The sequence below is a fragment of the Pongo pygmaeus genome, chromosome 9 (assembly GCF_028885625.2).
Source record: "Pongo pygmaeus isolate AG05252 chromosome 9, NHGRI_mPonPyg2-v2.0_pri, whole genome shotgun sequence".
Lineage (NCBI taxonomy): Eukaryota > Metazoa > Chordata > Mammalia > Primates > Hominidae > Pongo > Pongo pygmaeus.
In genome coordinates this window covers 112,118,801-112,143,332 of record NC_072382.2, presented here as the reverse complement: position 1 = coordinate 112,143,332, position 24,532 = coordinate 112,118,801, and the positions used below count along the sequence as shown (strand labels likewise).

Genomic DNA, 24,532 nt, shown 5'->3' with positions numbered 1-24,532 from the left:
CATATCTGATACTCAAAATCTGTGACTGTTATTTAACCCGGTAGAACACTATTACATTCATGGGTCTGGTCTTACATAGACAACATAATAAAACATCTATGTTCCCAGATTATTATTACAATTGAAGCAGTCCAAAAATCTTACCTGTCTGTTAGTCCATATGCCAGATCCAGCATGTCATTCTCCTCATCAGTGATTGCATCTAACTTCTCATATATGTGATCTTCAAAGATGAGGTGACAGGTTGAACAAGCCAGGGTTCCCTCACATGCACCTGACAAAAGCAATAAACACTGAACATAGTCCCCTCTACATCAGACGATTCAAACCTGGTTCAGTAAAGGCTTCTAAATGTTAGAATCAGCATTAGAATACATAAGTGAGGCCGGGCACGGTGGCTCACACCTGTAATCCCAGCGCTTTGGGAGGCCAAAGCAGGCAGATCACTTGAGGTCAGGAGTTCGTGACCAGCATGACCAATATGGCGAAATCCCGTCTTTACTAAAATTAAGACAAAAATTAGCCAGGCATGGTGGCACACACTTGTAGTCCCAGCTACTAGGGAAGCTGAGGCAGAAGAAATACTTGAACCCGGGAGGTGGAGGTTACAGTGAGCTGAGGTTACACTCTAGCCGGGGTGACAGAGTAAGACTCTGTCTCAAAAAAAAAAAAAAAAGAAAAGAAAAGAGTACACAAATGAAAGGTGAAAATGAAGAGAAGAGGGGCAACAACCCTCCATCTCCTGCCACATGCGCATGCACACACACGCATGAGTTTGAAATCCCTCACGTTATATTATTTCGCAAAGGTTCTGGCTTGATGCTGTGAAGGAATACCTATGAAAATATAGTCCTAATAGAGAGCTTACAAGTTAATAAGCTGAGACATGCATACATATAAAGATGTGTGCAATTTTAAACTTACATAGTAATTACTGACATAATAGTGATGAAAGTTATGGTATATAAGAGGAACTAGAAAGCAATCAAACCTATAGCTAAATTAAGTTAAATGTTCTTCCCTCTCAATCTCTCCTTGTACTTTGGACAGAATCAAGTCATTTTAAAATACGTCACTGTGGTCTTAAATAATCAGAATATTTATCCTGTTCCATTTTTTAAGTCATTAATTTAACAGTTGTTTACTGAGTACATATCGTATGCCAGACACTGTGATGAGAGAACTAAAACGTCACCTTGTCCAACTAAACCAGGACGAATCTGCTCTGTAACATCCCTTTCCTGGTATTACTCAGCCTTCGCTTGAAAATCTCCTGACAAAGAAACCGACACCACATAAGTCAGCCAATTTTGCATTCGGCTGGCTTCCACCAAGCTAAAGTCTGCCACTCTGTAACTAGCACCTACTGGTCCAACGCTAACCCATGGAGTTTAATCCTTCTAAAGGATAGCTTTTCATTTATTTGAGATCATTCTTCCTTCTCCCAGCTGAGCATCCCCAGGTCCTTCCACTAAGTCCTTCCACTGTTTCTTACATAACACAGTTCTAAATCCCATCCCTCAGGCCAGTTGGGCTTTTCTTAAAATATGGCATCCAGAACACATTAGTATCCCAGGGGAGGACCTGACAACAGAGGCGTGCAGAATCACAGTCTGGTTAAATCTGACTTCAAAAACAGTGATTTGGGTTTGTTTTTACATAGTTTTTTAAAGCCACTGTACAATTTCAAAGAATGTAGAGTTCTCAGAGTAACTTCATTTTGATTTATATTCTCTTTTGGTCACTAAACATTATATGAAATATACACAACCACTGTTAACAACTAGTAACCTTCTTAATTTTCCTCTGAATGGATCATTTTAACTAGAGTTGTTCCTTCCTTATAATTTAAGCATTTATTATTCATATTTTACTGTAAGGAAACAAAAAAAACAGGCCGTGCATGGTGGCTCACACCTGTTACCCAGCACTTCGGGAGGCCGAGGCAGATGGATCACGTGAGGTTCGAGACCAGCCTGGCTAACACAGTGAAACCCTGTCTCTACTAAAAATACAAAAACTAGCTGGGCGTGGTGGTGCACACCTGTAATCCCAGCTACTCGGGAGGCTGAGGCAGAAGAATCACTTGAACCTGGGAAGCAGAGGATGCAGTAAGCCGAAATCGCCCCACTGCACTCCAGCCTGGGTGACAGAGTGAGACTGCATCTCAAAAATAAAAAAACACCATTGTGAAGTTTCTCTAAATCTTCATTTTTATTAAATCCAATTCAAAGCAATAATAGAATTATAGGAGAGAGAGACCATACAGTGAAGTTCAGAGTTAGGGGCATGGGCTCTTAGCCAGACTTCCTCCCTTCAACCACAGCTTTCCTTTTTACTAACCCTGTCACCTTGGGCTACTTTACCTTCCATGTCTCAGTTTCCTCAAGAGTAACTATACTAACCTCACATAGTAGTTCCAAGAATTACACATGACTGTATACTTAATATATATGAATATATATACTGGCAACCATGACTGGCAGATAGTATGTACTATGTAAGTGTTGGTAAACATTATTATTATTATCTGGAAGTTACAGAAACTCTTAGAGTAATTCAACTTTATTTGTAAACATAAGAGGAATTAAGAATTAAGCCCCAGAAGTTAAAGAAATGGACTAAGGTCATACCACTAGTTAGAGATGAGTTATGACTTCAACTTAAGTTTCCCAATGCTGTAGGCAACTAATAATTATTGTACCACCATACAATAATGTAAGTTACCTTACTTACATATTAAATGGAGAGAAAAGGCTCATATGCCAACAAATCCCTCCTGAAAAACAAAGGACATTGCTTTTTGTACCAGTGGCCAGTCGAAATGAAGAGTTACCGTCCTGTTCTAGCTGTTCATAGGCTTCAAATTCTCCCCCTCTTCCCTAGGAAGCTTCAGTTCTTTTAACCTTCTCTTAAAGGTATTATTCTATTCTCTTATTTAAATTTCATGGCTCTTCTCAGGAACCCTGGCAATTATTTCCACATCTTGCTTAAGTTGCTAAGCTCAGCGCTGAAGAGATTATTCTAATAAGAATTTGAAAAATGCTGAATATTTACAGATTAACTTTTGGTGCCTACACACTAAGTTCCTATTATATATTCTAGTCCCGTATTTATTCTTTAAATGAACACATCACATTCATGATCCCTCATTATTTTATGGTCCTTTTTGAACCTTTTCTGCCACAAAAACTTGCCTACAATTTATCCTTTCTTATTCTTTGTACTAGGAAGAAGTTCGAATATAATAGAAACTATAAGACTCAGAATGAAACCAGCCTATGTGAGAGAGCTAACACTAAACCAGAGAAAGCTAATGGTCAGACTGTGTTAGAACAACTATCACTACAGAAACGATCTGTAGCAAGGGTTTCCAAGACCCCATGGATGGCACTTAGGAACTGTTCTGTCCTTGCCATGGTCAGGGCTCAAAGAAAAATTTAAAAAACAAAAAAGTAAAAAGAAACTTTCAATCTTGCAAAAACCCATAAGAAGACAGATGAGTAGTTTTCTAGAGTTTGTTTTGAGATTTAACCTATATGGTTTATTAAAAAATAAAGAATTTTAGAGAATATTGGAGACACTTAACCAAAAAGGGTATTTAGGAGGAAAAAAAAAAACCTGCAAAAATAAGGTAAATATTTGGGTATAAAAAAGAGCCTAAAACTGTAAGAAGAACAAGAGGCTATTTAAGAAAAAAAAAAAAGTTACTCCTTTTCTGTTTTATTTATCTCATAAAATATTGGCTATTTCATGATAGCTATGTCCTCCAATTACTAGTTGTCTCTTTCAGTGTTCAGTTCTATGAGGTTTTTTGTTTTGTTTTGTTTGTTTGTTTTTTGAGACAGAGTCTTACTCTTGTTGCCTGGACTGGAGTATAATGGTACGATCTCGGCTCACAGCAACCTCCGCCTCCTGAGTTCAAGTGATTCTCCTGCCTCAGCCTCTTGGAGTAGCTGAGATTACAGGCATGAGCCACCACCACGCCTGGCTAATTTTTGTATTTTTAGCAGAGACGGGGTTTCACCATGTTGTCCAGGCTGGTCTCAAACTCCTGACCTCAGGTGATCTGCCTGCCTCAGCCTCCCAAAGTGCTGGGGTTACAGGCGTGAGCCACCGCACCTGGCCAGTTCTATGAGTTTTAATGTATGTATAGACTTGTGTAACCACCACCACACTGAGGGTACAGAGCAGCTTCATCAGCCTAAAACTTTTAATTCCCTTTTGCTGTTGCTTTGTTGTCACAGTCTACCCCATCCCTAACCCCTGGTAACCACTAATCTGTTCTCTATCACTGTAGTTTAGTCTTTTCCAGAATGTTCATATAAATAGAATCATACAGTGTATGACTGAAACTGGCTTCTTTCACTCAACACAATGCCCTTGAGATTCATCCAATGTGTTGCATGTATCTATAGTTTGCTCCCTTTCATTGCTAAGAAGCATTCCACTGTTTGAATGTCCCATAGTTTGTTTCTAGTAGGTATCTGGTGGTGTCACATTGTGACTTTCATTCACATTTTCTCTGAGAAATTAAAGGTGTAAAATGTCTTTTTTTTTTTTTAACTTTGCCTCATTTTTTTCCCAAAGCCACTTGGGAGAATGACATCACCATTAGTCTCTTGTGCCTCTAGAAGAAAACTCTAAACAACACAGAGTTGTTCACACATACAAGTCCAGGTCCAGATGCCCCTCAATCTTTTCATGAGCTTATCTGCCATCTCTAAATTCTCCTTGGTGAAGTGTCTGTTCATATCTTTTGCCCATTTTTTAATTGGGTTGTTTTCTTACTGTTAAGTTTGGAGAGCTTTTTACATAGTCGGGATACAAGTCCTTTCATTGGATATGTGATTTACAAGTATTTTCTCCCAGTCTGTAGTTTGGCTTTTCAGTCCCTTAACAGTGTCTTTGGAAGAACAAAAGTTTTTAATTTTGATTAACTCTAATTTATTTTTCTTATATATAAGAATTTATATATAAATTCTTTTGCAGTCATGTCTAAGAATTCTTTGCCTACCTACCCACAGGTCCTAAAGATTTTTTCTTGTTCTTTCTTTTAGGAGTTTACAGTTCTAAGTTCTACATTTAGATCTAAGTCAATTTTGCATTAATGTTTTTATAAGATGTGAGGTTTAGGTTGATGCACCTTTTTTTCCCACATGAATATCCAATTGATTCAACATCATTTGTTGAAAAGAATACCCTTTCTTCACTAATTGCTTTGCACCTCTGTCAAAAACCAATTGGCCATTGCCAAGAGGTGGAAACAACCCAAATATCTCTCAAGTGATAAAGAGATAAAGAAAATGTGGTATACATCCATAAAATGAAATATTATTTGGCCACAAAAAGGAATAAAGTATACACACTAAAACACAGATGAACGTTGAAAACATTATGTTAAGTGAAAGCCGCTCACAAAGGACCACGTATTATATGATTCCATTGATGTGAAATGTCCAGAATAGGCAAATCTATAGATACAGAAAGTAGTGGCTGCTCAGGGCTAGGGAAATGGGGGATTGAGAGGTGCTAGCTAAAGAGTATGGGGTTTCCTTTTGAAGTGATGAAAATGTTTTAAGGTGATGTTGCACAACTCTGAATATACTAAAAAAATTCACTGTATACTTTAAACAGGTGAATTGTTTGGTATTTGAATGATATCTCAATAAAGCTGTTACCAAAAAAACTGCCCATCTTTTATGGGTCCATCACTGAACTCTTTATTCTGTTTCATTGATCTACATGTTTGCTTGTCTCTCTGCTGATACTATACCGTCTTCATCACTGTGGTGTCATTGTAAGTCTGAAGGCCTGTACTGTACTTCTTCTAACTATTCTTCTTTTAAAATTGTTTTGGCTATTCTAGTTTCTTTGCTTTTCCATAAACATTTTGTTAGATTTAAACCTAAAATTTTCATTTCAGGAAGCTATTATAAATGGTTTTTTTTTTTAGTTTTCATTTCCAAACATTCACTGTTAAGTACACAGCAATACAACTGATGTGTGTGTGTGTGTGTGTGTGTGTGTGTTGACCTTATATTCTAGGACCTTGCTAAACTTACTTATTAGTTCTAAGAATGTTTTTGTAGATTCCTTGTGACTTTCTTCGTAAACAATCATGTCATCTAAAACCAGTTTTATTTTTTTCAATCTATGTGCCTTTTCTTTCTTTCTCTGGCCTTAACACACTGGTTAAGACATCCAGTGTGATGTTAAATAGGAGTGGTGAAAGTAGACATCCTTGCCTTGTCTCCAATTTTACAGGAAAGACATTCCATTTTTCACCATTAAGCATGATGTTAGTTATAGAGTTTTTTGTAGATTCCCTTTATCAGCACCTTATTTTGCACAGAATTGATCTGGCACTGCCTTCTTATTTCCAGTTAAAACATGAGAACTGCCACCAATTCTCTATCTCTTTTGACACAGAGAGTTCAGAGCCATAATGAGCATCCCTATAGCTCCCAACTGCACTAGAGCCACAGCCTCAGATGCCAAAGGCTATCCGCAGAAACAAAGTAGATAACATTGTTATTAGGCCTCATCTTCTAAGTTTTCTTCAGCATCACAGAATTCCCAGGCTCCTATCCACCATGATATCTTCTGCACTAAGAATCACCCATGCATATATTCCCACTATCAGACTCGGGTGCAACACAGAGAAAGGAGTCTCTGTTTTTTGCGTATGTGCGTATCTGTGTGTGTGTGTGTGTGTGTGTGTGTGTAGGGTGGGTCCAGGGAGTTAAGGTGTTCCTGGTGTATGTGTGTGTGTGTGTGTTCGTGTGTGTAGGGTGGGTCCTGATCTGGGATTAGAAGGTACAGGCTGGGCATGGTGGTTCATGCCTATAATCCCAGCACTTTGGGAGGCCACAGTATGAGGATCTCTTGAGGACAGGAGTTTGAGAACAGCCTGGGCAACATACCAAGATCCCATTTCTAAAAAATTTTAAAAATTAGCTGGGTGTGGTGGCTCACACCTGCAGTCCCAGCTACTTGGGAGGCTGAGGCAGGAGGATCACCTGAGCCCAGGAGGTCAAGGCTGCAGTGAGCTATGATCATGCCACTACACTTCAGCCTGGGTGACAAAGCGAGATCCCACCTCTTTTTGTTTGTTTGTTTCAAGCTTTGGGGTACATGTGCAGGATGTGCAGGTTACACAGGTAAATGTGTGCCATGGTGGTTTGCTGCACCTATCAACCCATCACCTAGATATTAAGCCCCACATGCATTAGCTCTTTTCCCTAATGCTCTCCCCTCTGCGCCCTCCCACCAACAGGCCCCAATAAGTGTTGTTCCCTTCCTTGTGTCCATGTGTTCTCTTTTTTCAGCTCCCACTTATAAGTGAGAACATGCAGTATTTGGTTTTCTGTTCCTGCATTAGTTTGCTGAGGATAATGGCTTCCAGCTCCATCCATGTCCCTGCAAAGGACATGATCTTATTCCTTCTATGGCTGCATAGTATTCCACGGATATGTGCATTCTTTATCCAGCCTATCATTATTGATTGGCATTTGGGTTGATTCTATGTCTTTGCTATTGCGAATAGTGCTACAATGAACATATACGTGCATGTATCTTTATAACAGAATGATTTATATTCCTTTGGGTATATACCCAGTAATGAGATTGCTGGGTCAAATGGTATTTCCAGTTCTAAATCTTGGAGGAATCACCACTCTGTCTTCCACAATGGTTGAACTAATTTACATTCCCACCAACAGTGTAAAAGTGTTCATATTTCTCTGTAACCTCACCACATCTGTTGTTTCTTGACTTTTTAATAATCACCATTCTGACTGGCATGAGATCCTGTCTCTTTAAAAAAGTAGAAGAAAGAAGCAGCAGCAGCTACAATTACAAGAGTTAGAAGGTACAACGCATTTTATCCCAAAAAACAAGCTATAAATGGTGATTAAGTCAGTTGTGAAGAAACACGTTCTGTGTGTTGGCTCAAAAATTTAGCCAACATCATTTTTATGGGAAAACAAATTCCGAATAACAAGCAGCTGACCTGAAAATAGATTATGGAAACAAAACCTATTCACAAAATGGGGAGCTTTTTTTTTTCCGCTTTTCATATACACAGAGAACCCTACAAAACAAACAGTGGAAGATAACCTATAAAACTATAAAAGAATAAAGGATATAAAAGTAACAAACAACAACTACAAGGCTCAAACTTGCAGCTGATCACAATATGGGTATACTAATATATGATGTATATATGAAGGAATGAGGTGCAAAAGTTACATAACTTATTATATACACAGCCCCAGAGTAATATTGGTGGCTGTCAGCTTTTAGTGTCTTTGTAAGTGGTTCGCTATATAAAAGTAAATGAATAGGGAAAATGTGTATGTCTATGTGTATACATGTATGTAAATGTGTATATATACATGGATATACACATATATGTAAACACAAAGTGATCATGTTTTATGAGAAATGCATTCTCAAAGATTTTGAAAATTGTACAAGTCTCATATTTCAAGAATTATTTTCTCAAAGAAACAAAATAGAAAAATGGATTCCCAAAGTTTAAAAATCTAAAATCCTCAAACATTTTTGTTTTAAAATATACTTAAGTAGAACAAACGTTTGAAGTAAAATTCTTTTCATTACTATGTCCACCTTTCAAATAACCAAAAATACATCATGTCTTACAGCAGTCCCGGGCCACAGGCCACACAGCAGGTGAGCAGAGGGCAAGCGAGGGAAGCTTCATCTGTATTTACAACCGCTCCCCATTGCTCACATTACCGTCTGAGCTCCACCTCTGTCAGATCAGCAGCTGCATTAGATTCTCATAGGATGAGAACCCTACTGTGAACTGTGCATGTGGGGGATCTAGGGTGCACCCTCCTTATGAGAATCTAATGCCTGATGATCTGTTACTGTCTCCCATCACCTCCAGATGGGACCTAGATCTAGTTGCAGGAAAACAAGCTCAGGGCTCCCACTGATTCTACCTTATGATGAGTTGTATAATTATTTCATTATATGATACAGTGTAATAATAATAGAAATAAAGTGCACAATAAATGTAATGCACTTGAATCATCCCAAATCCATCCCAACCCCAACCTTGTCCATGGAAAATTTGTCTTCCACGAAACCAGTCCCTAGTGCCAAAAAGGTTGGGGGCCACTGCCTTAGAAAATAGAATGGTAGTTACCAGCAGATGGGAGTAGGGGTGAGGAAATGAAATGAGCATGTGCTGTTCGAAGGCTACAAAGTTTCAGTTAGGAGGAATTTGTGTTTAAGATCTCTAGCACAGGGCGAGCACAGTGGCTCATGCCTGTAAACCCAGTACTTTGGGAGGCTGAGGCAGGCAAACTGTTTGAGGTCAGGTATTCGAGACCAGCCTGGCCAACGTGGTGATACCCCATCTTTACTAAAAATACAAAAATTAGCCAGGTGTGGTGGTGCTCACCTATAATCCCAGCTACTAGGAAGGCTGAGGCACAAGAATCACTTCAACCCAGGAGGTGGAGGCTGCAGTGAGCCAACATCATGCCACTGCACTCCAGCCTGAGTGACAGAGTGAGACTCTGTCTCAAAATATTATAAAAAATTAATTTTAAAAAATCTATAGCAACAGCATGGTGATTGCAGTTAATAATAATGTATTGTGTATTTCAAAAGTTACTAACAGTAAATTTCAGAGGTCTCATCACAAAAAATAAGTGAGGTGAAGGATATGTTTATTAGCTTAAGTTAATCATTCCACATTGTATACATGTATCAAAACATTACACTGTACCTACCCCATAAATACAATTATGATCTGCCAACTAAAATTAATAATAATAACATACTTCATGCCTTAGCACAGATAATAACCGGATTTAGGAACACCTTACAGCAACACTGATATTAGCCCCTGGTGCCAGCATTTTAGCCACCATCCTGGCTTGGTTATACAACAATTTTCATGAACTTAAAAGTATATACATTTTAGTACTGCTTTGATTTTGTTGACATACTGGCTAACAATTCAGAGTGCTTTCTCCTAAAATAACAGTAGTATGTATCATGACAGGTTTTTGGCTTTCTTCCTAGCATTTTGTTATATCTAACCTCTATTCCAAAATAACTCATTTTCAGATACATTTTTCAGTATTAGCACTTAATGCTTGGCTGAAACTGATACAGGCTTTAAAAATGATTTTAAATTATAACCACAGTTTAAAATATCATCACCATAGTCAAGAAAATCAAACAGATATTCAAATGTCTATAAACAGCACGGTTCACATGGTGCTGACAAAGGATGGCAGGGATTTGTTTATTAGCTAAAATGGTCCATCTTTAGCTGCAGTAACAAACGTAAAATTTACAACTCACACAGCCTGCCAGCTTAAAATTATAGGATTCCTGACAACAGTTTTGGTTTTCACAATCCTTCTGATTTTGCTAGAGTAAGAATCTCAATACTGTTAATCTGCACAATTTCAAATATATGCATATAAAGTAACATGAAGAATAGTAAAGCATGCTTACTAATTTCAAGGTTGGTGAACTCATGAACCAAGTTTCATTTTTTTAAAACAGGAATAATGATAGTAAATACTTGGGCAAATCCTCAGAAGTTGTAGCTGTGAAATTAATTCCTAGAGAAAGTCAGATCTCTGCAGACTGCTGCTCCTTTCCTTTCATGTAACTTGAGTGTTTGCCAACGGGAAAAGACATTTCGTGTGTGTGCATCTCATATTAAGATCATTTTGTATTATCTACTACGATGCTGACAATACAATTGCCCAGCCCGACACCTAACCCCTTTCCCAAACAAAAATCTAGAGGATGGCTGTGTGGGAATATTATATATTAGAAATGGAAATTATGTGTAAACAAAATCTAATTTTCTAAAGATTGATCTAGCGTAGTCAGAAATACATTATATCAATAGGGACTCAAGCATGAGGGGAATAAATATAAACTTATACAAACACAATCAGGATCTTCCAATTTGTATAATTTCCCTTAAAACAGACACATGAATAGGTAATATTGAAGAAAAAAATGTCTTGAGAGTAAACTAGGTAAGTTGAATCTCAGGTGTGTAACTGCCCCCTAGTGACAGAATATTATGATACACTCTGAAAACAGGTACCTGCATCATCCAAAAGATCTATATTAATATAAAAGTTGGCAATGAGAATGTTTATAAGTTTGAACTGTTTCCAAAATTTATGACTGTCCCTTTTTATTCATTTGTTCACTTATTACTTCATTTCATATACAATGAGGAATTAAACAGGAATGACTTTATCCCTCATCGCAGTCTACTGGAAAGATACACAAGAAATACATAATTACTAAACTGACAAATACTATGAAACAAGTGAACAAGATGCCGAGAAGGAGGATAATGGGTTCAGGGTAACAAGAGAACCACTACTTTGGACTGGGTGGCTGGGCAAAGCCTTGCTAAGGAAGTATATAAATTGAGATTCGATAGATGAAAAGCTAAATTTTGGGGATGGGAGAGAGAGAGGGATGTGTCTCAGGGAGAGGGTAAAGTATACACAAAGTCTCAAAAGTAGGAATTCTGGGTGAGTTCAAGCTCTTGAGAAAAGGCCAGTATCACCAAAGTGGGACAAAGAACAATGAGAAAAAAACAAAAAAGAGGAAGAGTGGCAGATGGGGCCAGATAATGCAGAGACTTTTACGGCTGGGAATACAGATTTTATCCTATGTGCAAAGGAAGACACTCGTGGTTTTTTGTTTGTTTGTTTGTTTTTTTGAAGGAGTCTCACTTTGCTGCCAGACTGGAGTGCAGTGGTGCAATCTTGGCTCACTGCAACCTCCGACTCCCTGGTTCAAGGAATTCTCCTGCCTCAGCCTCCCAAGTAGCTGGGATTACAGGCATGCACCACCATGCCCAGCTGGTTTTTTTTTTTTTTTTTTTGTATTTTTAGTAGAGACGGGGTTTCATTATGTTGGCCAGGATGGTCTTGATCTCTTGACCTCGTGATCCGCCCATCTCGGTTTTTTTTTTTTTTTTCAAGATGGAGTCTTACTCTGTAACCCAGGCTGGAGTGCAATGGTGCAATCTCGGCTCACTGCAACCTCTGACTCCTGGGTTAAAGCAATTCTCCTGCCTCGGCCTCCCAAGTAGCTGAAATTACACGTGCATGCCACCACAGCTGGCTAATTTTTGTATTTTTAGTAGAGACGGGTTTTCACCATGTTGCCCAGGCTGGTCTCAAACTGGTGACCTTGTGATCCGCCCACCTAGGCCTCCCAAAGTGCTGGGATTACAGGCGTCAGCCACTGTGCCTGGCCCACTCATGGCTTTTAATCAGGGAACTGACATGTCTGATTTCTGTTAGGACAAATTACCTGGCTGTTAAACTCCAGGGCAGAAGCAGGTTAGCACATCTCCAGGCGCACAGTGGCTGGCCAGCCCCACGTGCGGACTGTAGGGATGGAGCCAACAGGACGTGCTGGAGGCGAATCTTGGGGGCACAACTGGCCGGAGGTGCCAATGGACTGGATGTCAGGTTGGGGAGAAAGAGGAAGGAATGGTGCTCTACGGTTTCAGGTTCGAGCAGCCAGGTGGTGCTCATTACTGAGATAGGAAAGACTCGAGGAAGCACAGGTTTCATCAGGAGGAAAAAAGCCAAAAGCTGTTTTAAATATATTAGATTTCCAAGAAGAGATGTAAAGCAAGAAGTTAGATCTGTAAATCAGGGCTCAGAGGAGAGGTCTGAGCTAAGGATGTAAATTTAAGAGTTTATCAACATCTAGAAAGGATTTAAGGTCACAGAACGGATGAGATCACCCACAGAGAAACTGTAAAGAAACTAAATACTTCAGTCATCCATGTTTGGAGTACGGTGTTCATCTGGATGACTTATGACAAGTGCAATATTTAGATGGGCTCCTGCATTTAGCCTTAGGAATTAATGAAACAGCTGCCCCCATAATGTTGTGGTAAGAAGCTCTTCTTTATAACGATAACATTGCACCCTTCCTGATTTCATTTCTCTCATCTTTATTCTAGAAAGAAGCTTAGGCTTAACTCTATCTTTGGTGAATCTAGTTTAGCTTACTTATCTCAAACTTATCTTTAAATACAAAGATTTGTGGACAAGTCAGGATACTTGATCTTTAAAGCTTTTCTTCTGAGTCTGAATATGCGAATTTCTATGATACCAGCAGAATTTTTAAAATTTACATTAAATGTTCTATATTTCTTGGGTATTGGGAAAAAAGATTATTTCAGTGCTTATCTCTGTGTGATGATATGAAGTGTTAAATTCTTTTTAAATGTATTTTTAAAATTTGCTATAATGAACAATGAATCTGTATTAATACCTATGTTAACAATATTAGCTAATATTTATTTAGGACTTGCTTGGATTTACCCATTTGATCTTTACAGCAACTTTATGAGGTAGATATTAATATTATCCCTGCTTTACAGATGAAAAGATGAGTTATGAGTAGGTTAGATACCCAACCCAAGGTCACAAAGCTGAAAAAGTGATAGAGCTGGGAAGGAAGCCCAAGCAGGACATTCTTCCATTCCAACCAATGACTTTCAGAAAAAACTTTATTTAACGGTGACTCACAGTACGAATTTCATTTTACATCATGACCCAGTACATATATACTTGTAAAATAGCTAAATAAACATTTCCTAAGATAATACCCTCACAAAAGATGGTATGCTTTTATATGTTCTGCTCTTTTTGATTTCTTTAAAATGCTAGTTGGGAGTGACTAAATTGATTTCATGACCCTGTAATAGTTGTCACCTGCGGTTTAAAAAAACTGTACTGTAATATATAGTCACAAGTGATGAAGAAAAAAATACTTTTAAAAACTTAAAAGAATACGTTCAAGTATTAAGATCATAATACTTATGTTTTAATTTAGAAGAAATTAATATAAAGCAATCCACACAAATTATTTACGCAAAAAGCATTTTACACTATTTTGAGAATATGTAACTTCATGTAAAATAGCAGTTGGAAGCCATTTAAATAAATGTTTAAAATTTTCGTCTTCACAATTTTTATCAAATAGGACATTTAAAGAGCTTTTGCTAACCTATAAAAATAATACCTCATCAGAAAAATAAGCAAATAATACTGCCCAAAGCAATTTACAGATTCAACACTATTCCTATCAAACTACCAACATCATTTTTCACAGAATTATAAAAATCTATTCTAAAATTCATATAGAATTGATGCAGGGTAGACAGGCCCCAAAATTGGGGCTTAGCCCAGGAAGGTTCTTAGCTTTGCCCAGGAAATGATTCAGGGCGGGTCGGTCATGTTAAGTAGCAACTTTCATTGAAGCAGCAGCGTACAGCAGCAACAGAAGTAGGACTCCTTGTGGAGCATGGCTATCCCATAGGCAGTGTGCCCAGAGTAGCAGCTCAGAGGTTGTTCTGCAAATATATATATATTTTTTTTTCTTTTTTTTTTTTGGAGACAGTCTTGCTCAGTCACCCAGGGTGGATTACAGAGGCGCGATCTCAGCTCACTGCAACCTCCGCCTCCCAGATTCAAGTGATTCTGGTGCCTCAGCCTCCCAAGTAGCTGGGACTACAAGTGTATGCCACCACACCTGGCTAATTTTTTGTATTTTTAGTACAGATGGGGTTTCACCATGCTGGCCAGGCTAGTCTCAAACTCCTGACCTCAAGTGATCTGACTGCCTTGGCCTCCCAAAGTGCCAGGATTACAGGCATGAGCCAACGCACCCAGACAGCACTTACTCTTTTTAAGAGACTCCGTATTCAATAATGGTGCTGGAATGCCTGGCTAGCCATAGGCAGAAGTCTGAACTTGGACTCCCTACCTTTCACCATATACAAATATTAACCCAAAATGGATCAAAGATTTAAATGTAAGACCTCAAACTATAAAAAAGACCATCAAGGAAATACTCTTCTAGACATTGGATTGGCAAAGGATTTTTGGCTAAGTCTCCAAAAGCAATTGCAACAAAAGCAAAAATTGGTAAGTGGGATCTAATTAAACAAAGAGCTTCTAGACAGCAAAAGAAACTATCAACAAAGTAAACAGACAACCTACAGAGTGGGAGAAAATATTTACCAACTATGCATCTAACAAAGGTCTAATATCCAGAATCTATAGGGAACTTAAATCAACAAGCAAAAAACAACCTCATTAAAAAAATAGGCAAAGGACATGAACAGACACTTCTCAAAAAAAGCCATACAAGCAGCCAACAAACATGAAAAAAATGCTGCACATCACTAATCATCAGAGAAACGCAAATCAAAACCACAGTGAGATACCATCTCACACCAATCAGAAAGGGCATTAGCTGTTGGCCAGGCGTAGTGGCTCACACCTGTAATTCTAGCACTTTGGGAGGCCAAGGCAGGCAGATCACTTGAGGTCAGGAGTTCGAAACCAGCCTGCCCAACATGGTGAAACCCTGTCTCTGCTAAAAATATTTTAAAAATTAGGTGGGTGTGGTGGTAGACACCTGTAATCCCAGCTACTCAGGAGGCTGAGGCAGGAGAATCACTTGAACCAGGGAGGCAGAGGTTGCAATGAGCCGAGATCGTGCCATTGCATTCCAGCCTGGGCAAAAAGAGCGAAACTACGTCTCAAAAAAAAAAAAAGAATATTATTAAAAAGTCAAAAAACAACAGATGGCATGTTAAATGATGTAGTGGGGAAGGAAGATAATCTAAATCCAATCATCTTTTTTTATACAAAAGATGCTAGTGCTGAAAGCTTCACATAATTTAAAACTTAAGTTGAGATAATTTTCCTACAGAAAAAAAAAAAGGTAGCGGGGCAGGGCAGGGGTAAAGATGAATTTTCAGCACCCATAAACATTAGCCATTGCAGACCGAGGTACACTGCCACAGTTTTGTGCCTTTAACTATGTAACCAGTTGTATTAGTCCATTTTCATGCTGCTGATAAAGACATACCTGAAACTGGGTAATTTATACAGGAAAAAGGGTTTAATGAACTTACAGTTCCACAATGGCTGGGGAAGCCTCACAATCCTGGTGGAAGGCAAGGAGGAACAAGTCACATCTTACATGGATGGCAGCAGGCAGAGAGCTTGTGCAGGGAACCCCCCTCCCCTTATAAAACTGTCAGATATTGTGAGTCTTATTCACTATCAGGAGAACAGCATGGGAAAGACCTGCCCCCAAGATTCAATTACCTACCACTGGGTCCCTCCCACAACCCATGGGAATTCAAGATGAGGTCTGGATAGGAGGGGACACGGCTAGACCATATCATTCTGCCCCTGGTCCCTCCCAAATCTCATATCCTCACATTTCAAAACCAATCGTGCCTTTCCAACAGTCTTAACTCATTTCAGCATTACTTCAAAAGTCCACAGTCCAAAGTCTCATCCAAGACAAGGCAAGTCCCTTCTGCCTATGAGCCTATAAAATCAAAAGCAAGTTAGTTACTTCCTAGATACAAAGGGGGTACAGGCATTGGGTAAATATAGCCATTCCAAATGGGAGAAATCAGCCAAAACAAAGGAGCTACAGACCCCATGCAAGTCCAAAATCCAGCGGGGCAGTCAAATCTTAAAGCTCCAAAATGATCTCCTTTAACTCCATGTCTCACATCCAGGTCACACTGATGCAAGAGCTGGGTTCCCATGGTCTTGGGCAGCTCCACCCCTGTGGCTTTGCAGGATACAGCCTCCCTCCTGGCTGCTTTCATGGGCTGGCATTGAGTGTCTGTGGCTTTTCCAGGCATACCATGCAAGCTGTCAGTGGATCTACCATTCTGAGGTTTGGAGGGCAGTGGCCCTCTTCTCACAGCTCCACTAGGCAGTGCCCCAATAGGGACTCTGTGTGGGGGCTCCAACCCTACATTTCCCTTCTGCACTGCCCTAGCACAAGTTCTCCATGAGAGCCCTGCCCCTGCAGAAAACTACTGCCTGGAACATCTAGGCATTTCCATACATCCTCTGAAATCTAGGCGGAGGTTCCCAAGCCCCAATTCTTGACTTCTGTACACTAGCAGGCTCAATACCACATGGAAGCTACCAAGGCTTGAGGTTTGCACACTCTGAAGCCACAGCCCTAGCTCTACATTGGCCCCTTTCAGCCACAGCTGGGACAGCTGGGACACAGGGCACCAAGTCCCTAGGCTGTACACAGCAAGGGGGCCCTGGGCCCAGCCCACAAAACCACTTTTTCCTCCTAGGCTTCCAGGCCTGTGATGGGAGGGGCTGCCATGAAGATCTCTGACATGCCCTGGAGACATTTTCCCCAGTATCTCAGGAATTAACTTTCAGCTCCTCATTCCTTATCCAAATTTCTGCAGCCAGCTTGAATCTCTCCCCAGAAAATGGGGTTTTCTTTTCTATCGCATTGTCAGGCTGCAAATTTTCCAAACTTTTTTTATGCTCTGTTTCCTTTTAAAACTGAATGCCTTTAACAGCACCCAAGTCACCTCTTGAATGATTTGCTGCTTAGAAATTTCTTCTGCCAGATACCCTATCACCTCTTAAGTTCAAAGTTCCACAAATCTCTAGGGCAGGGGCAAAATGCGCTAGTCTTTTTGCTAACACATAGCAAGAGTCACCTTTACTCCAATTCCCAACAAGTTCCTCATCTCCATCTGAGACCACCTCAGCCTGAATTTCATTGTCCATATCATTATCAGCATTTTGGCCAAAGCCATTCCACAAGTCTCCAGGGAGTTCCAAACTTTCCCATATTTTCCTATCTTCTCCTGAGCCCTCCAAACTGTTCCAGTGTCTGCCTGTTACCCAGTTCCAAAGTCGCTTCCACATTTGGGGTATCTTTTCAGCAGCACCCTACTCCTCGTACCAATTTGCTTTATTAGTCCATTTTCACTCTGCTGACAAAGACATATCCGAAACTGGGTAATTTATACAGGAAAAAGTGTTTAATGGACTTTTTAACACAATACTGGCTGAGGAAGCCTCACAATACTGGCAGAAGGCAAGGAGAAGCAAGTCATATCTTACACGGATGGCAGCAGGCATGCAGAGAGCTTGTGCAGGGAAACTCCCTCTTATAAAATTGTCAGATCTTGTGAGACTTATTCACTATCACAAGAACAGCATAAGAAAGACCTGCCCCCAGGATTCAATTACCTCCCACTGGGTCCCTCCTACAACAGGTGGGAATTCAAGACGAGATTTGGGTGTGGACACAGCCAGACCACCAGTATTGTTTTCCATTACCCTTCACCAACTGATTTTTTGGTGAGCTTAAAAATATTCCTACTGTAATGCCTTTTTAAAATCCTATTTTCTAAGTACTTTTGTCTTTACAGTATCTACACCTAAATTAACAGCACCAAACATCAGGCTGATTGTTTAGCCTTTTTTTGTGTTAGATCATGTTTAGCATCCATTCCAACGTTATTGATTTGGGACATATTTCAGTACCACACCATCACTAAATGAAAGTTTAGTTAACACTGTTACGACATGTTAAGATTTAAATTTTTTCAACAGCACAACAGCCACAACTTCCAATGCACACAAATAATAGCATGGTTTACCCACTTCTGTCAAAGATCAGAAAATATTTCTACCAGCTAAAGTGGCTCCACCATATGGCAGAAATCAAAAAATTCTTTGAAATAAATAAAAGCAGAGACACAGATACCAAAATCTCTGGGATGCCGCAAAAGTAGTGTTAAGATGAAGTTTAGAGCACTGAACGCCTATATTGAGAAGTTAGAAAGATCTCAAATTAACAATCTAAAATTAACCTAGAAGAACTTGAAAAACAAAAAACCCAAAGCTAGCAGAAGAAATAACTAAACTCAGAGCAGAACTGAACAAAACTAAGACCCAAAAATCTATACAAAGGACCAACAAAACCAAAAGTTGCTTTTCTGAAAGAATAAACAAAATGGATAGACCACTAGCTAGATTAACAAAGAAAAAAAGAGATGATCCAAATAAGCACAATTAGAAATGACAAAGATGGCATTACAACCAATCCCATAAAGATACAAAGATCCTAGAGACTATTATCAGCACCCCTATGCACACAACCTAGAAAACCTAGACACACAGACCAAAGGAACAGAATAGAGACCCGAAAAATAAAGCCATACATCTAGAAAATCTGATCTTTGACAAAGTCAACAAAAATAAGCAATGAGGAAAGAACTCCCTATTCAGTAAACAGTGCTGGGATTGCTGGCTATTATATGCAGAAGAATGAAACTAGACCCCTACCTATCACTGTATACAAAATTTAACTCAAAATAGATTAAAGACTTAAATGTAAGACCTAAAGCTACAAAAGTCCTAGAAGAAAACCTCAGAAATGCTCTCCTGGAAATTGGCCTTGGCAAAGAATTTTTATGACTAAGTCCTCAAAATCAATTGCAATAAAAACAAAAATTGACAAATGGGACCTGATTAAAGAGCTTCGACACATTAGAGAAACTATCAACAAAGTAAACACCCTACAAAATGAGAAAAAATATTCACAAACTATGCATCCAACAAAGGTCTAATATCCAGAATCTATAGGGAACTTAAACAGATCAACAAGCAAAAAAAAAATAACCTCATTAAAAAGTGGGCAGAGGGCCGGGTGTGGTGGCTCACACCTGTAATCCCAGCACTTTGGGAGGCCAAGTCGGGCAGATCATGAGGTCAGGAGTTCGAGACCAGCCTGGCCAACATGGGAAACCCCATCCCTACTAAAAATACAAAAAAAATTAGCCGGGCATGGTAGCATGCACCTGTAATCCCAGGTACTCAGGAAGCTGAGGTAGGAGAATTGCTTTAACCCGGGAGGGGAAGGGTACAGTGAGCCAAGATAGTGGCACTGTACTCCAACCTGGGCAACAGAGTGAGACTCTGTCTCGGGGGGGGGGAAAATGTGCGCAGAGCAGGCATGGTGGCTGACACCTGTAATCCCAGCACTTGGGAGGCCAAGGTGGGCAGATCACTTGAGGTCAGGAGTTCCAGACCAGCCTGGCCAACATGGTGAAACCCTATCTCTACTAAAAATACAAACATTAGCTGGGCGTGGTAGTGAGTGCCTTTAATCCCAGCTACTCAAGAGGCTGAGGCAGGAGAATCACTTGAACCCAGGAGGTGGAGGTTTCAGTGAGCCGAGATCACATCATTGCACTCTAGCCTGGGTGACAGAACAAGACTCCGTCTCAAAAAACAAACAAAAAAACAAAGTAAACACCCTACAGGATGAGAGAAAATATTCACAAACTATGCATCCAACAAAGGTCTAATATCCAGAATCAATAGGGAACTTAAATAGATCAACAAGCGAAAAAAAATAACTTCATTAAAAAGCACGCAGAGGTCAGGCATGGTGGCTCACGCCTGTAATCCCAGCACTTTGGGAGGCCGAGGTAGGCAGATCATTTGAGGTCAGGAATTCAAGACCAGCCTGGTCAATGCAGCAAAACTAAAAATATAAAATTTTAAAATAATTATAAAATTATAAAAATATAAAACTACTAAAAATATAAAAATTTGCTGGCCGTGGTGGCACACCTTTGTAATTCCAGCTACTCAGGAGACTGAGGCAGGAGAATCGCTTGAACTTGGGAGGCGAAGGTTGCAGTGAGCCCAGACTGCGCCACTGCACTCCAGCCTGGGTGACAGTAAGACTTCGTCTCAAAAATAAATAAATACATATTAAAAAAAGAAGACATACAAGTGGTCAACAAACATGAAACATGAAAAAATACTCTGCAAATCAAAACCACAATGAGATACCATCTTGCACCAGTCATAAAGAATATCATTAAAAAGTCAAAAAATTACAGATGTTGGCAAGGCTGCGGAGAAAACGAAACACTTAGACAGTGCTGGTGGGAATGTAAATTAGTTAAGCCACTGTGGAAAGCAGTTTGGAGATTTCTCAAAGAACTAAAAATGGAACTACCATTCAACCAAGCAATCCCAGTACTGGGTACATACCCAAGAGAAAACAAATCATTCTACCAAAAGACACATGCTCTCGTATGTTTACCTCAGCACTATTCATACTAGCAAAGATATGGAATCAATCTGGGTGCCTGTCAATGGTGGATTGGATAAAGAAAATGTAGTACACATATACCACGGAATACGGAGCCATAAAAAGAATAAAACTATGTCCTTTCCAGCAACATGGATACAGCTCAAGGCCATTATCCCGAGTAAATTAACACAGAACCAGAAAAGCAAAGTGTTCTCACTTATAAGTGCAAGCTAAATACTGGGTCCCATGGACACAAAGATGGGAACAGTAGATACTGGGCACTACCAGAGGGGGAAGGGAGAGGGGCAAGGAGAAAACTACCTATTGGTTTCTAAGCCTACTGCCTAGGTGACAGAATCACTCATACTCCAGACTTCAGCATCACATGATACATCCATTTAACAAACCTGCACATGTACTCCCTGAATCTAAATAAAAGTTGGAAAATAAAAAGACATGAACAGACACCTCTCAAAAGAAGACACAGACATAAAAGCAGCCAATATACATACGGAAAAATGTTCAACATCACTAATCACCAGAGAAATACAAATCAAAACCACAATGAGATATACCATCTTGACTTCAAGACAGGTTTGAGTCTTAGCCCTCTCACTTGCTGCATGTATAACCAGGGAAACTTAATTTCCATGAGACTCAAGTTTCTTCAACTATCAAATGGAGAGTTAAAAAAAAAATCTACTTCATTTAACATATGCTGGAATATAGTATACACTCAAATTCTAGTTGTTATAATTATTTTAAAACTAGCAAAAAAAAATTAGATTTAGATATTCAAGGCTGGGCATGGTGGCTCATGCCTGTAATGCCAGCACTTTGGGAGGCCAAGGCAGGAAGATCTCTTGATCTTGATCAAGGCAGGAAGAACTCCTGAGCCCAGGAGTTCAAGACCAGGCTGGGAAATGTGGCAAAACCCTGTCTCTACAAAAAATACAAAATTCAGCCAGCTGTGATGGTGCACCTGCAGTCCCAGCTACTCAGGAGGCGGAGTCGGGAGGATCACTTGAGTCCAGGAGGTCGAGGCTGCAGTGAACTGTGAGTGCACGACTGCACTCCAGCCTGGGTGACAGAGCGAGATCCTGTCTCAAAAAATTTTTAAAAAGATATTCAGCAAATATTATTGAGTGCCAACTCTGGACAAAGCCTACTCCATGAGGTGACTCAGGTAACCTCATGGAGTACAGTCTTTCAAAAACTAATAATCTAATAAGAAAGATACCCATTCTCTCTAAAAAGGAAAACTGTTATAAGCATTAACAAACAGAGGTAGATATAAAACATCATGGGAAAACAGAAGAAAGATAAATTAATTCTGATCTAGAAATGGTTCTTTAAAGGGTAATGTGAACAGTGCCTTGAAAGAAGCAGAGTCAGATACGCTCCTTGAACCTTATTCCAGACCAGTGGTTCTCAAACTTGAACATGCATCAAAATCACACAGACAGCTGTTACAACACACAATGCTGGAACTATCCCAGACTTCGTGACTCAGTAAGTCTGGGGTGGGGGCGGGGGTGGCGGGTCGGGGAGGAGTGTCTGAGAATCTGCATTTCCCAGGTGACACTAATGCTAATGGTCAAGGAAACCCTCTGAGAACTGCTAATCTAAACACACAGTGCTTGAACAAAACTGACAGGTGATATACAGGGTACGCCTGAAGAAGTGTAAAAGGGCAGTTGCAGGAACACAGGCTTTGCACGTGTAGTTAAGGCATATGGTTAGAAGTCTAAAAATGAAAACTTTCTAAATAAACCACTTTCTAGGATAAGTTACCTTTCCTAGGAAGGTGAGCTGACATTCAAGATATTTAAGTACCCCTCTGTGCTATGACATTTATTCTCTCTAACCTGGTATCTTTTAACTCTACTCCCTACCGTCAGCTTTGCATCACACACATAAACAGTAAGCTAATGAGGCCACAGCAGATTTCTGGCCATGACTTATTTAAATGTACAAAGAACAGAACAACGGTCTCACTCTATTATTCTTTATAAACAAGAATATAACAGTAACACATCCTGAATGTTAATATTTTACATAGCATGCTATACGTTAAACTTCTTCCAAAAAAAAAAAAAAAACACAAAATAAAATTTGAAACCTAACAGTTTCACTTATGCATTTTAAGAAATGTTTCATACTCACCAAAGCCATCAATATCTAGATTATTTTCAACCACAACATCTAGCAGAGAATCACCAACTTTTCCTTTGGTTGTTAATGTTTCACCATCACGGTTTATAAAGTGGACTGTTATTTTATCTTCTGAGCTGGAAAAGAAAGCAGTTCTTTAGTATTTTTAGTAATTTCAAAACATAATTTAAAATAATTGGTTTAAAAGCCTATAAGACCTCCAGAGTAGATGGGAATACAGGTGCCCAGCACCACGCCTGGCTAATTTTTTTTATTTTTATTTTTTGTAGTGACGGGGTGTCACCATGTTGCTCAAGCTGGTCTCAAATTCCTGGCCTCAAGCAATCTTCTCAACTTGGCCTCCTAAAACTCTGAGATTACAGGCCTGAGCCACCATGCCTAGCCGAAAGTATTTTCTTTTCTTTCCAAAGCTTATTTGGGAAGAAGGCATGACAAATCAAAGGCATATATATCTACCCACCTACCAGGAAATAAGCTCTACTACCTTACAGGAAATGGCAATGACTACCTGGTCAACGCCACCTGGTGGCCTCAGTATATGTCTCCCTAATAGCCACAACTGTGACATTTGGGAATTATTATCACTCATGAACTCTATTTTATTCTCATACAAGCCAGTGCAGTAGCTTGCACCTGTAACCCCAGTACTTCAAGAAGCTGAAGTGGGAAGATCGTTTGACGCCAGAAGTTTGAGACCAGCCTGGGCAACATGGCAAGATCCCATCTTTACAAAAAATAAAATAATTAGCCAGGTGTGGTGATGTGATCTGTAGTCCCAGCTAATTGGGAGGCTGAAACGGGAGGATCCCTTGAGCCCAGGAGGAGGAAGAGGCTGCAATGGGATATGATTGCACCACTGCACTCCAGCCTGGGCAACACAGCAAGACCCTGTCATTTAAAAAAGAAAAGGCCAAGTGTGGTGGCTCATACCTGTACTCCTAGCACTTTGGGAGGCTGACGCAGGGGACTGCTTGAGCCCAGGAGTTTGAGACCAGCCTAAGCAACACAGAGAGACCCTATTGCTACAAAAAATAAAAATAAAAATGAGATGGTTGTAGGTGTGTGAAAAATAAAGGGCATGGTGGTATTTGCCCATAGTACCAGCTACTCAGGGGGCTGAGGTGGATCACCTGATCCCAGAAGTTCAGGGCTGCAGTGAGCCGTCATTACACCATTGCACTCTAACCTGGGCAACAGCTCAAGGCCCTGTCTCAAAAAAAAACCAAAAAAACAAAAAAACGTCATCACACAGCTCTCTGAAAAACATGAATGTGTCCATAAAAGACTAGACCAGGGTTGAAGTGAGCTTCTAAAAAGCAAATCATGGCCGGGCATGGTGACTCACGCCTGTAATCCCAGCACTTTGGGAGGCCAAGGTGGGCGGATC

At 39.8% G+C, this 24,532-nt stretch overlaps 1 protein-coding gene across 1 annotated transcript in view; it reads right to left on the bottom strand.

Annotated features, from left to right (window-relative positions):
- Positions 1-24,532, bottom strand: part of FDX1 (ferredoxin 1) — a 37,368-nt gene that overhangs the window by 6,412 nt on the left and 6,424 nt on the right. Inside the window, exons 2-3 of the mRNA XM_054439887.2 lie at positions 23,137-23,261; positions 145-274 (exon numbers count right to left, since the gene is read on the bottom strand). Of these exons, the coding sequence (XP_054295862.1) occupies positions 145-274; positions 23,137-23,261 (255 nt within the window). The remainder of the gene's footprint in view (positions 1-144; positions 275-23,136; positions 23,262-24,532) is intronic.